At 40.3% G+C, this 14,420-nt stretch overlaps 1 protein-coding gene across 1 annotated transcript in view; it reads right to left on the reverse strand.

Annotated features, from left to right (window-relative positions):
* Positions 1 to 13,929, reverse strand: part of LOC126235404 (E3 ubiquitin-protein ligase Iruka-like) — a 72,710-nt gene extending 58,781 nt beyond the window's left edge. Inside the window, exon 1 of the mRNA XM_049944125.1 lies at positions 13,063 to 13,929. Coding sequence (XP_049800082.1) covers positions 13,063 to 13,929 — 867 coding nt within the window. The remainder of the gene's footprint in view (positions 1 to 13,062) is intronic.
* Positions 13,930 to 14,420: the final 491 nt, after the last annotated feature.

Consider the following 14,420-nt stretch of genomic DNA (forward strand, 5'->3'; position numbering starts at 1 on the left):
ATTTTACTAGAACCGTACCAGAATAGCCGATGAAATATTCCGTTGTAATCGACCTGATATAACGGTGTTCCATAAGGCTAAACAAGTCACCTTCCTCATAGAAATCGCTCTGTCGAACACCCATAATTTGCAAATCACGCCGGCCGCGGTGGCCAAGCGGCTCTAGCCGCTTCAGTTCGGAACCACGCGGCTGCTACGGTCGCAGGTTCGAATCCTACCACGGGCATGGATGTGTATGACGTCCTTAGGTTAGTTAGGTTTAACTAATTCTAAGTATAGGGGACTGATGACCTCAGATGTTAAGTCTCGCCGGCCGAAGTGGCCGTGCGGTTAAAGGCGCTGCAGTCTGGAACCGCAAGACCGCTACGGTCGCAGGTTCGAATCCTGCCTCGGGCATGGATGTTTGTGATGTCCTTAGGTTAGTTAGGTTTAACTAGTTCTAAGTTCTAGGGGACTAATGCCCTCAGCAGTTGAGTCCCATAGTGCTCAGAGCCATTTGAACCATTTTTTTTTTGTTAAGTCCCATACTGCTTAGAGCCAGTTGAACCAGTTGCAACTGACGTTCAATTAGAAGATGGCCAAATACAGCGATTTGGCATAGAAAAAAGTGTCTATACGCATTATCCCTGTGGTCATACCAGACAACGCTATTGTCCAAGAATGGGCAGTTAAGAATATATTAGACCTAAGACTGTTACCTTTTCCTTCGAAAACATAGTTAATTTAGTTATAACTTATTAATTACCGTAATAATTTAACAGTACCACGTGAAAAGAATTGAGCCAATAAGTGACACTAATACAATTAATAACAATATTGTTAGTATTAATATAACGGTGAGTGTGTTAGTGAACTGTTTGTGTTAATTTCCTTGATTTAAATGTTTCCTTGGATAGTACATTCAAACATCATCTCTAGACCACATCTAGGTGGTACACCTATATACCACGTAGGAGAAACTCTTGTTGTAGTGTACGAAGGACACAGGTAGCAAACATTAGGGAAGCTTAAAACCTTTGTCTGCTCTGGATGCGTGTTTAGAGATCGTGTAAGTAACTGAGGAGACAACTTTCGATAAACAGAATATCCGGGCTTGAATCGCAAGTTAATAATAAATTTCAGCAGTCACAACAGATGCGTAATTTTTCGACAACTTCTACGGTTCTTGTCATATGTGATCTTATGCAATCATAACTCATCGTGAGGCAAACGATATTTTACGGGTAGGTCGCAGTTACGCTACTCTGAGTAGCTTCCATTTTCTACTTTGAGTGTTCTAATTGATATTTCGCTGTTCGCGAGTTTGTTGAATGTATGCGTCAGTCAGCGAACCATTACACAGGCCTGTATCTTTGTTACTGATGCATACATCGTCTGTTCCCAGAAAAAACGCATATGTTCTAATTGCAAAAGAATTCCATTTTTCAAGTATCCAATGTACAATATAAACCTATTTAAAGATTAGAAACTCGGACATTATCTTCTATTGTATTGCTTTTTATTGTCAACAGCTTTGAATCTTAAAAATAACTATCCCCAAAGACGATAGCACATGCGTGAACATACATTGGAAATATAAACACCAGTATACAATCGAATAGTTTATTTGAAACGTGTGTCTTGCAGAACGCCCATAAAGATGACAACATACGATGAACCTTGTAATCAAAGCTCCATGTCAACCATAGGAGAATGATAGATGAAACATGTCAATAAAACTGTAGTGGAAATAATGACGATGCCACTATGGCTCCAGTATATTAGGACATGTTTTTATAAAACAGATCTGAAGATGGGCATTATAGACCGAAACCAGTAGTCTGATAACAAAAAAATTGTGACGATAGACGTGAAGTAAAGGAAATTTATAGTGGAAATAATATTTATAGCTACAGAGTTATGTACTCCTGTGTGTTACAAATATTATTTATAGAGAAGACCTTATTTATAGAGAAGACCTTTGCAGTGGAACTTTATACGAATGTGACAAGTTTTCAGTTTTTCTTTCTTTGTTGATTTCTCTGCGTTTCTTTTAATTATAATTATTTTCTCACTTACATCAGCACAGTATATTTCGTATGGACCGTTACACATAGGTTAGGAGTATATTTGCTTGATGGAAATGAAAATGGCTTTGAAAACATATAATGCATAAAAGACGGTTAAGTCTATTTAGTCCAAAAAATACTACATTTCTGCTGTCATTACGCGATGTTACTTTTTTCTATTATCATTACATCGCTAAAAATCGTTATTTAGGTAAATAAAAGAAGATAACTATACTGGTAGTTATCTCAATCACAGTATTCTTCGAAACGACAATTGTATCGAATTTTACAAAATTACGTTCATCATTTTGCATGCTCTTAACTAATCGCAAATTGTCCTACAAAGTATTTTATTACTAACGAGCGAGAACTGTAAGGCTAGTTTTTCTCGTCAAGAAGAATCAAATTAATCCCTGTTACATAAAATTGTTGCAATTGGTTTAGTAGCAGGAGACTGGTCAGTGTAAGACTCGAGAAAAAGTTGAGAATATATAAAATACGTCTTTAAAATTTGTATGTGTTTTACAGCGCTGGTCCCGATTTATATATGCATAAATGTCGTAACATAAATACAGTAATGCATTATCAAAGACTCAGAAACGTATCGCTTTCATCCATTTTTATCAAAAGCAGAGTGTTTCCATTTACACAATCATTCCTCCAAATCTGTAAAAAATGCTTTGTAATTGCAGCGCTCTTCAGACACCAAACATTCAGTCAAGTGTTCGCACTGAACTTTGTTTATATCATGTTTGCTTGCGAAGTATATAAAATAGTGCTCATATAAGAGACCTTAGTTTTGTTCAATACATTTCAGTATGTAAATCCTCATTCTCAGTCACGAATATGCCAGCCTTAACAGTGAGTGTTTACGCGAAGGAGATGTGACTTGATACAAAACAAAAACTGTTCCTCGATATGATTTATTTAAAAAGACTGCATACTACGTGGAGAGCGGATGCGTATTCAGGTTGAAAAACTGAACACGCTTAGCTGGTACGGTACACTCCGATTGATAAGACATGATTTTTCAACAGGCAAATTATGTATAGATGCACTTCTTGCTTCTGATTTACTCTGTTTCATGTCATTTAGTAAGTTTTATGCAATTGTGATTAAAATGCGGTAGTCAAGTTTTGTTACAGGATATCTTAATCTATTGCAGATACACCAAATTGTCATTTTTTTATGGCACTCAACAAGAGAATTCCTTGGTAGATAGAACAGTGATAAAAACGCTTGTGTAAGTGTCACGGCATTCTGTCTAAATCGCGCTCCACTTCGACACTCGTCAGTATTTTGTACTCACCGAAGATGAAGATTGACGCTACTGGAGCCATGGCCGGCGCGTGTTTGGCGGCAGTAGGAGAGAGCGTAGCTTGTCGCCGCGGGGTCTTCCCACATAACAGCCGGCGTTGAGTCACTGCACGACACGACACGACACGAGATTACACGAGACGAAACACGGCAAGGCACGCCCCCCGCGCGCTCGCTCGCTCTGGCTCCAGTCTTTGGGCGTCGCGGTGCGTCGCGCTACTATTGCCGCGTCCGGCCGCCGGTCCCCTTTATACGCGCGGTGACGTCATCGCCAGCAGGCCTCGTGGTGGGGCTCGATGCCGCCGCGGCCGCTGGCCGACGACCTCCGCGAGGTCGGAAGGCTGTTCTTAGCTGACGACTTGGCGTTAGCGTACACCACTGGCTTCACCTTACGTCGCAGTTTTTCGAGAAAAAAAGAAAAATCCCGATCGGTTACTGTCAATCTCCACAAAACCAACTGAGGTACCGGATGTAGAGGGAATCGGCCACGTGACTTGAAACGTCACAGGTTTACGCTTCATTTAACTAACTGATTAATTTCTACATGTATAATAATTCATTTTACGCCGAGAGCGTCCTTTCAATGTTTCGCCTGGTTAATTAACCTTAGGATTCAAGAATGCTTCCGCGTGTATTTTTTCTTCTGTTGGTATCACACCTCCTCTCTCATCCTTTGATCCCGTGATGTATGTGGATGGATAAACGTAATTATGCATGGAATATATAATAATCTGGGTTAGTCAAAGATGGTAGCAGTAGGCTAGTTTAGCACCAACATAACAACGTGAGCAGATTCGGCAGAGAGTTCGTGATTCCAAGGATAGTGGGGATGAGCAGGGCAGAGTTTGTGAGGTTGGTTCTCACTGAGGTCCTACCCCCACCACCAGTTTTTTGAACGATTGATTGGCGGTTGGTCCTGGAACGCTAGGACTCTGGGGCCGCCGATTGAACGAGACGGACGCAGGGGTGCGACGCTCGTCATGGATGGTGAGAAAAGTTATTCATAATGTAGGTCTTTTGGGGTAACATTAATACCGGGAAACGTTCAGCGATATTGTATTTGTAGAAATTTTTCAGATTAATGTGTTTCAACTAGCGGACTTGGGCGCGAGGTGATTGAGGTCGTGAACCAACGGTTCTTGTTCTTAGGTCAATAGCAGATAGGTTCATTAATGTTTCATTTGTTGCATAGTTTAGTTCCAGATACAAGCAATATAAATTTTCCATGATTCAACGATTTATTTTACTCGTTTCTTTGTTGTCGAACTTGGCCACGTGTTGCCAGCATTCATAACGGTAGTCACTAGATTTGCCTTTCGTTAATCATAGCATGAATAATGTGGAGTCATGAAGCCTGGGCTGGTTTGCTCACGTTGCATTGCGGTTGGATAATACGCGGTTTCAACATGAACTTATCCGCATGGTACTGCATGTGAAGTAACACAAGTAATGTTTGAGAGAGTGAAAGGTGGTATCGTTCCCTTCTCCGCGCGTTAAATAGGTGTGACAATAACTAAATGGTGTTAAGAGGCCACCATACAGTAACATTCATTTTTACCCATTTTAATCATTAGTGGATGTAATTGACAACGAAGTGTTTCCTATGTTTCCGGTATGACGAGATGCAAGAGATAGTGAGTGCCTCATGAAGGTTTTGTCACTGAGAGTGGTAGTTTTCTTAAATATAATAGACTTCATGTATGTTTTGTCACAGAGGGTAATAGTTTTATTAAATATTATCGAAATAAATCAGAATGATAATTGAAATTCTCTCTTAGCGTTATTTAGTATCCTTCATCCATACCACTGAGATAATGACCATATTCTATGAATTTTCAATCCAGGCATATCCATTGTATGCATTATGCACTTCATGCGACTTACTGAATTCATAGTATAAAAAAAAAAGAAAGTCTTACAGTCCATAATGTGCACGCATTGTTCCATGGCAATTCTCCGTTGTTGCGTTATCCGTTGCTTCATTTTTAAATTGGAATACTATCTTTCCTAGCGGGTTTGATTACCCACATCTCAATTTCTCGGGCCTAATTGAAAGGATTAGACACATAGAAACGGGAACCATGGAGCACTGCGTCCGCTTGTATTAAAGGGAGATACTTCTCACACGAAAATTAATCAGCTTAGTAAACGAGGGGTAAACTTTCAGACTATACACACATTGTTCCAGATCAATGTTTTTCTTCTTTTTTTAACAGTCTTATTTATGACTTACACAAGCTGCGACATTGTCGCGAATAAAACAGTGACCCTTATATACAATAAGTTTCCTTTAATTTACGTCTATGGTCACAAACTTTTTGTTAACAGATTACCGGTTTCTGTCTATAATGACCATCATCAGATCTGCAGCAAAAAATGGGAAAAACATAGATACACACGCAGATTGTCTATAGCTTGTCTTTTTAACAATCTTACTTTTGTCGTGTTCTTTTTATTGCATTTTATTACTGTAATGCCTTTTATACGTTATAAGCTCATTACAGACTTCAACTATTGTATCCCCCTTTATTTTCACTGTTCAATTAATTATTGAAAACTATTGTATGCCGACATTAGCGACATTTGGTGAACTTACAACTGTACGGCAGCTTGTTTTGAACATTAGTGCTACTGAAAACATGACTCGTGCATATGAAGTTATTTATATATATCTGACGATGATGGTGTTGATTCTGCATTTAACATTTGACGATTCACTATAGCTGCAGTACATATCTTAATTTATTGCAGATACACCAAATTGTCATTTTTTTATGGCACTGGCCTATTCAACAAGAGAATTCCTTGGGAGAGAGAACAGTGATAAAAACAGTTATAAAACAGCTATGCCTCTTCATACTTAAGGCGAACAAATGTATATATTGTCAGTAGTACTTTTCACTATGGTCTAAATACTTTTTTTAAGCTGTAGACAATCTGTGAGTGTATTTATGTTTTTCCCATTTTTTGCTGCAGATCTGATGATGGTCATTATAGACCGAAACCGGTTAACTGTTAACAAAATGTTTGTGACCATAGACGTAAAGTAAAGGAAATTTAGTCTTCTGACTGGTTTGATGCGACCCGCCACGAATTCCTTTCCTGTACCAACCTCTTCGTCTCAGAGTACCACTTGCATTCTACATCTTCAATTATTTGCTGGATGAATTCCCATCTCTGTCTTCCTCTGCAGTTTTTTCCGTCTACAACTCCCTCTAGTACCATGGAAGTCAATCCTTGATGTCTTAACAGATGCCCTATCATCTTGTCCCTTCTCCTTGTCGATGTTTCCCACATATTACTTTGCTCTCCGATTCTGCACAGAACCTCATTCCTTACCTTATCAGTCCACCTAATTTTCATCATTTGTCCGTAGGACCACATCTCAAATGATTCGATTCTCTTCGGTGAAGTCACTGATGACAGTGCCACTAAAGCAGAGTTATTAAACACGGTTTTCCGAAACTCCTTCACCAAAGAAGACGAAGTAAATGTTCCTGAATTCCAATCAAGAACAACTGCCAAGATGAGAAACATAGAAGTAGATATCCTCGGAGTAAAGAAGCAGCTTAAATCACTTAATAAAGGCAATGCCTCCGGTCATGATAGTATACCAGTCAGGTTTCTCTCAGAGTATGCCGATGAAATAGCTCCATATTTAGCAATTATATACAACCACTCGCTCACAGGAAGATCCGTACCTAAAGACTGGAAAATTGCTCAAGTCACACCAATACCCAAAAAGGGAAGTAGGAGTATTCCGCTGAATTACAGGCCTATATCACTAACGTCGATTAACAGTAGAGTTTTGGAACATATTCGAACATTATGAAGTATCTCGAAGAAAACGATTTATTGACACATAGTCAGAACGGTTTCAGAAAATATCGTTCTTGTGAAACACAACTAGCTCTTTATACTCTTGAAATAATAAGTGCTATCGACAGGGGATTTCAAATTGATTCCATATTTTTAGATTTCCAGAAGGCTTTCGACACCGTTCCTCACAAGCGTCTTCTAACCAAACTTCGTGCCTACGGAGTATCACCTCAGTTGTGCTACTGGATTCGTGATTTCCTGTCAGAAAGGTCACAGTTCGTAGTAATAGACGGAAAGTCATCGAGTAAAACAGAAGTAATATCCGGCGTTCCCCAAGGAAGTGTTATAGGCCCTCTATTGTTCTTGATCTATATTAATGGCATAGGACACAATCTCAGTAGCCGTCTTAGATTGTTTACAGATGATGCTGTCATTTACCGTCTTGTAAAGTCATCAGATGATCAAAACGACTTGCAAAATTATTTAGATAAGATATCTGTATGGTGCGAAAAGTTACAATTGACCCTGAATAAGGAAAAGTGTGAAGTTATTCACATGAGTACTAAACGAAATCAGCTAAATTTCGATTACGCGATAAGTCACACAAACCTGAAGGCTGAAAATTCAACTAAATACTTAGGGATTACAGTTACAAATAACCTAAATTGGAACGATCACATAGATAATATTGTGGGTAAGGCAAACCAAAACTGTGATTCATTGGCAAAACACTTAGAAGGTGCAACAGGTCTACTAAAGAGACTGCTTACACCACGCTTGTCCGCCCTATTATGAAGTATTGCTGTGCGGTGTGGGATCCGCATCAGGTGGGACTGACGGACATCGAAAAAGTACAAAGAAGGGCAGCTCGTTTCGTATTATCGCGAAATAGGGGAGATAGTCTCACAGACATGATACGTGAATTGGAGTGGAAATCATTAAAACAAAGGCGTTTTTCGTTGCGACGGGATCTTCTCATGAAATTTCAGTCTCCAGTTTTCTCCTCCGATTGCCAAAATATTCTGTTGGCATCCACCTACATAGAGAGGAATGCTCATCATGATAAAATAAGAAAAATCAAGGCTCGCACAGAAAAATTTAAGTGCTAGTTTTTCCCGCGTGCCGTTCGAGAGTGGAACGGTAGAGAGACAGCTTGAAGGTGGTTCATTGAACCCTCTGCCAGGCACTTTATTGTGAATAGCAGAGTAATCACGTAGATGTGGATGATGTATTCCGCTTTTCCCACAATCCATGTTCTACTACCATATAATGCTGTACTCCAGACGTACATTCTCAGAAATTTCTTCCTCAAATTAAGGCGTATGTTTGTTACTAGTAGACTTCTCTTGGCCAGGAACGCCCTTTTTGCCAGTGCTAGTATGCTTTTGATGTTCTCCTTGCTCCGCCCGTCATTGGTTATTTTGCTGCCAAGGTAGCAGAATTCCTTAATTTCATCTACTTCACGACCATCAATCCTGATATTAAGTTCCTCACTGTTCTCATTTCTGCTACTTCTCATTACTTCCCTCTTTCTTCGATTTACTCTTAATCCATATTCTGTACTCATTAGGCTGTTCATTCCATTCCGCAGATCATGTAATTCTTCTTCACTTTCACTCAGAACAGAAATGTCATCAGCGAATGGTATCATTGATATCCTTTCACCTTGCATTTTAATTCCACTCCTGAATCTTTTTTTAACTTCCCTCAATGCCTCTTCGATGTACAGATTGAAAATTGGGCTGGAAAGACTACATCCCTCTCTTACACCCATCGTTCTTGGTCTTAGACTCTTGTTATTTCCATTTGGATCTTGTACATATTATATACTACCCGTCTCTCCCTATAGCTTACCCTTATTTTTCTCAGGATTTCGAACACATTGCAGCATTATACATTGTCGAACGCTTTTTCCAGGTCTACAAAGCCTATGAACGTGTCTTTATTTTACTTTAGTCTTGCTTCCAGTATCAACCACAACCTCAGAATTTTCTCTCTGGAGCCTTTACCTTTCCTGAAGTCAAACTGATCGTCATCTAACACATCCCCAATTTTCTTTTCCATTCTTCTGTAAATTAGTCTTGTCAGTATAATCGTGCGTATTTCCTCGCAGCACAAATAAATTGGTTCAAATGGCTCTGAGCACTATGGGACTTAACATCTGAGGTCATCAGTCCCCTAGAACTTAGAACTACTTAAACCTAACTAACCTAAGGACATCACACACATCCATGCCCGAGGCAGGATTCGAACCTGCGATCGTAGCAGTCGCGCCGTTCCGGACTGAAGCGCCTAGAACCGCTCGGCCACCGCTGCCGGCAGCACAAATACAGACAGACGACATACAAAAGTAGTCCCTGACAAGGACGATAGCTTTTTATTAACGTCATTAAATTTAGAGACAATGAGAGACAGTAATCTGAAACGACAGCATGCGGATCCTGGTCTTTTTTTGGGGAGGGTGGGGGAGGTGGGTCTTTGTGTTCCGTTCCTATCTGAGCTAGAAAAGCAGGGCAAAAATGTTTTGGTTTAGCCCGGAACAGCGGCCATTTGTACAGCCACTCGAGCGCCAAGACAACTGTATTGTAGCTAATTTACAGTGTATTAAGCAAGGTCTGAACGACGAACTGGAGCTGGAGCGCAGGCAAATTGAGCGATTCGATTAATTCCTTTTGCAAAAGATTTTATTTGGGCTGAAATTAACGCTCAGCTAAAGGCACCATTTGTATGTGCACCGTTCGGATTTTACGTGCAAAAACAGTCAGCCTCGTTCAGATTTTACGTGCAGAAACAGTCACCCTTAAATAACGCCGAACTAGAGAGAGACTGACGGTTCAGATTTGGTACACGAGTGTACCGCACCATGGTCTAAGATGATTCTTAACCGTTTGAAAAAAATCTTGCTTCGTTTGGATTTTACGTGCAAGAAACATGTTTTTCTGGGAGGTTTTTGAAGCGCATAAATTCTATACTTTAAATTTGTAGAAAATGGCTCAAACTTTGCATAAAGATAGATAATGTTCTTTATGCGTTTGGATTTTGCATGTAAGAAACAGGCTATTGTGGGAGCTTTGGGAAGAGCGCCACTTCTTGACCTTAAACTTGTACGAATCAGTTCGAACTTTGAACGAAGGTAGATAAATGTGTAAATTCGAAACGATTTTTTTTGGATCCAGTAATATTTATCCGTTATCGAAATGCGAAGGTTTAAAGTTGAGCTAAATATAGCTCGTAAAATTCATTCACACGTGAAGGTGAAGCGAATCTTGTAAATAAGAAATTCGTGCTTATGATAAAACTGAAAATTCGCTCTCAAAAATCTAGCTTCATGCGGATACCTTTTTGTGAACATTTTTTACGCACGCAATTTCCACATTTCAGACTTGTGCGAATCGCTTCAGATTTTGTAAGGAGGTAGACAAATACACATAATTGATCGCCGTCCTGCTGTTTTGCGAAAACTTTATACGTTGCCAAGGTATTAGCAATATGGTTCGAAAGACAGTAAGAAAACCTCTTCCGGAGCAGTCGTCACCCGAGTCAACAAAAGTGTACATCGGTTGCCAAACTATGGCAGTCTAATGTAAAATTAGGGTAGAGCAAAAGCTGGCAACCAGAATGAAAAATGCTCTTGTCGTGGCACAAGAAAGGCGAATATGTCCTGGGGAGAGTTAGGGATGTGAAAGGACGGAACTAGCTTTACTGCTTACCTGACAGTTCCAAAGACATTTCAGTCAAAACATCTTGACATATTCTTGCTTTTTTAAGAGTTAATCCTACTTCAAAATCCTAAACATGGCCGCGAAACAGCAGCTGTGTGAAGATCATGTGATGTAACAAGGCCCGCTGTTTCTGAAGAAGATATTTTTAGAGATATTGAAACCTAGGTCAAGGGCTAATAAACCTTTGTTTTGCAACTGGTTGGCTGATTTTTTTCAACCTCTTAATCCAATTTCCCCAGCACAGTGAGCTCTCTTAGACCCACCCCATTTCATGGATAGTAAGGGATGTAAGAACAAATAAACGCAAATTTATATGCTTCTAGAGAGTGGGTTGAATCTACGACACGAAGTATGCGAGAATAGGGGTGCATCTGCAATAGGAAGTATCCCAGCGTGGCGATGCATGCATCCTAAGCTTTAATGACACGTTGTGTCATTTGCACGTCATGACATATGCCGAGACGGATGACATGATATCATGTGTTAAGTTAAGAATCATGTACCATTAGACGCGAGGTAGAAGGGAAAAGAGTCCGGTTACATGCATTCCCCACGAAGAAGATTAATGCTGTGTGAGCATAATCATGTACCATGTTTCTTTGCTTGAGACCATGCATTCTATTACATGACATGAGTACGAATACTATAAAGTAAAGAAAGCGTAAATATGTCAAGATATACACCTCTTTGAAGCTACCAGATAATTCGAAAAGCTAATTCCTAACTCTGCCAAGGCACATTAGCATTTTTTTCTACTACGATAGGAACGTTTTTCATTCCGGTGATAATATAGACGGAAAAGAGGTTGGTGCGTGCGTCAGAAATGTTGAAGTGAAGTACGTTGATACTGGAAGGAGAAACGCGAGGCAGAAGGGAAAAGGGTCCGGTTACACGCATTCCCCACGAAGAAGATTAGTGCTGTGTGAGCATAAAGTCTTCCACTGATTACAAAGGGTTCCTGAGATACAGCTACGATAGTTTAACTCATAAAGTTTTTTATGGATAGATTTCCACATGTTCTCCATGTGTTGCTCGTAGAACGTTTACGAGATATTAAATTTCCCTCCATGTTTTTGCCAACATCTCTTCCGTCAGCACCTCTCCAGCATATCGGGTTCGTGCCGCATGAGTTCGCACATTAGGAACTGCTGGATTAAACGCGTTATCCTTAGCCTAAAGCGACAAAGTAGTAAAGAGACGACATGCGTGGTGACCATGCTGTTAGTCCATCTCTACAGATCCACCCGTCCGGAAAGGGTTCTTCCAAGAAATGGGGTATAAATAAACCCCAGTGTGGTGGTGCACCAACTTGTTGAAACACTACCCACCGTTGAAATTCCTGCAGCTGAAGTGCAATGAAAAGTTCCAACACGTTCAGGTAAATTGTCATCATAACGGTAGGCACAGTGAAAAAGAATGGTCCAGCAATTGTGTTGTGCATTAAGCCACACCACTCATTTAATTTCAGTCTGTTCCTTACCTGTTGTACCACGACATCTGGGTTTTTCGACCCTCAGATCCAGACATTATGCCTGTTTACTGCCCAAGTGGGGTGAAAAGTCGCCTCATTAGAAGAAACAAACTTTACTAAGGCATTCATTGGCTGCATTGATCCCAGCGTTTTCCCAGCAAACTCAGTACAGTTTGCAAAGCTTGTCAGAGTTGTTTTTTTTTCTTTTTAAGAATCGCTACAGGTTCTGGTTACTGTTCTTGACGACAGTGTGACTTATTTAGCGAGTATCTTACAAAATGAAATTTTAATAGTGTTGTCCCACACAAATACTCAAGCAGCAAAAAGGCATGTTAAGCAAGCTAATAATGAAATTTATGATACACACAAAGTATACTTTCCAAAATGATGGGGACTAAACATCTCCATATGGGAAGAGCTATCATAAATAACTACTATACATCAATTTGAGCACTTTGCTGGGTACATCCAATTTATTCATTTCTAAACAAACAACAGTACCTTCATTTGCTATGAGTTTATGAGTGGGATTAAAGTTTAATTCAAGAAACAGGTACTTCAAGGCTAATCAAATTCTAAATCCATGTTGAAGTCTGATGGATGAGTACTGCATTGCCTATACAAACCGAAACATACTTCACGGACATTTAATTGAAACAATCTGAACAGCACTACCAGCAATTACACTGGACGTGGATGTCCCAGATGATGAACCCAATGAATTTCGACCTCCCATAGACTCATTGCCAGCTCTTATCAGTGCAGCTAAACTTGAGGCCATACTGGATACAGGGCTACTAGGTGTAGTAGAAATCTCCTCAATATCTTCTCCAAGAGTCTTTCTACAAATTGGACAGGTCCCGTGCAGTTCGAGCCATGGTATAATGCAGTTTTCATGGTACACATGTTCACATGGTAACTTGCGAACATGTTCATCAAGACTAAAGTCTTCCCAGCAAACTGAACATTGCAGACTTTTACTGACTTGGTCTTCTGTAATCATCACAACTGGAATTTCTTTAATTTTATCCTTAGCAAGTGGAGGAGGACCAGTTCCATCCATGTGATTCAATAGCTGGGTTACAATTGCATCCAAACCCTCTCGCCCCCATGCATAATCTCCTGGGTTTCCCAAGAAGAGTACTGGTGCATCATTTCCTTGTCTCCCTCCAAATGCTCCCCATCCAACTCCTGATAGATTCACAATAAAATCTGGAATTAGGTTCTTTATAGGTTCCAACTGACGAGTTCGAAACCTAGGACCAGGTCGGCGAACATCTGCTCCATCTCTTTCACGAACACGAGGTACACGTCTTTCAAGGCCACCACGGCCAACTCTCATCAGAATATCAGTGATGCGGTCTTCCAGCCGCTCCAATGGAACAACATCTTCCATTTCAAATTCAGCTTCTTCTGGTTCTTGTGGCTGTTCTTCTAGTCTCTCAATGAATCCCAAGTAACAATTGGGACACACAAAGTCCGGTAGCAATGGAGTTATTTCCACACTGCATTTATGACAAAAAAATCTAGAAAGTGGAGGCGCCTCAGCCATGGTTGTATTTTATATTCAGACTTAAATTCTCACCACCTAAAACGATGGTCCACGATAAAGTTTCTATATTACTCGCCACTCAACTATCGGGGCGGATATTCACGGAAATGCAGCCGTTTGTGTAAAATCTTCACCGCAGTGCTCTGAGTACGCCCGTTTCTTTGGAAACACATACCAGCACGCATCGGTTCCCGCGGACTGCTCTGAAATGCTGTACGCGCAGTATAAACACTGATGTCACTCATTCCAAGTCTGCCGCTTCTTGGGCTTTCACCAAAAATGCCAGTTTCCTTAAACTTCTTATGTCGTACTTTGATGCTCTTTGCATCAGGTGGATGTCGGCCATAGCCACTTCCGAACTGTCGCTGAACTGCAACTGTTTCATGAAACCAGAAAACGCGCTGCGCTTTTTCCTGCATAGACGCCACCGTAACAGCAACACTCCTAAATAAAATAACACTACCTGTAACAATACAGAGGAAAATTAGATG

The sequence above is a fragment of the Schistocerca nitens genome, chromosome 2, assembly GCF_023898315.1.
Source record: "Schistocerca nitens isolate TAMUIC-IGC-003100 chromosome 2, iqSchNite1.1, whole genome shotgun sequence".
Classification (NCBI taxonomy): Eukaryota; Metazoa; Arthropoda; class Insecta; order Orthoptera; family Acrididae; genus Schistocerca; species Schistocerca nitens.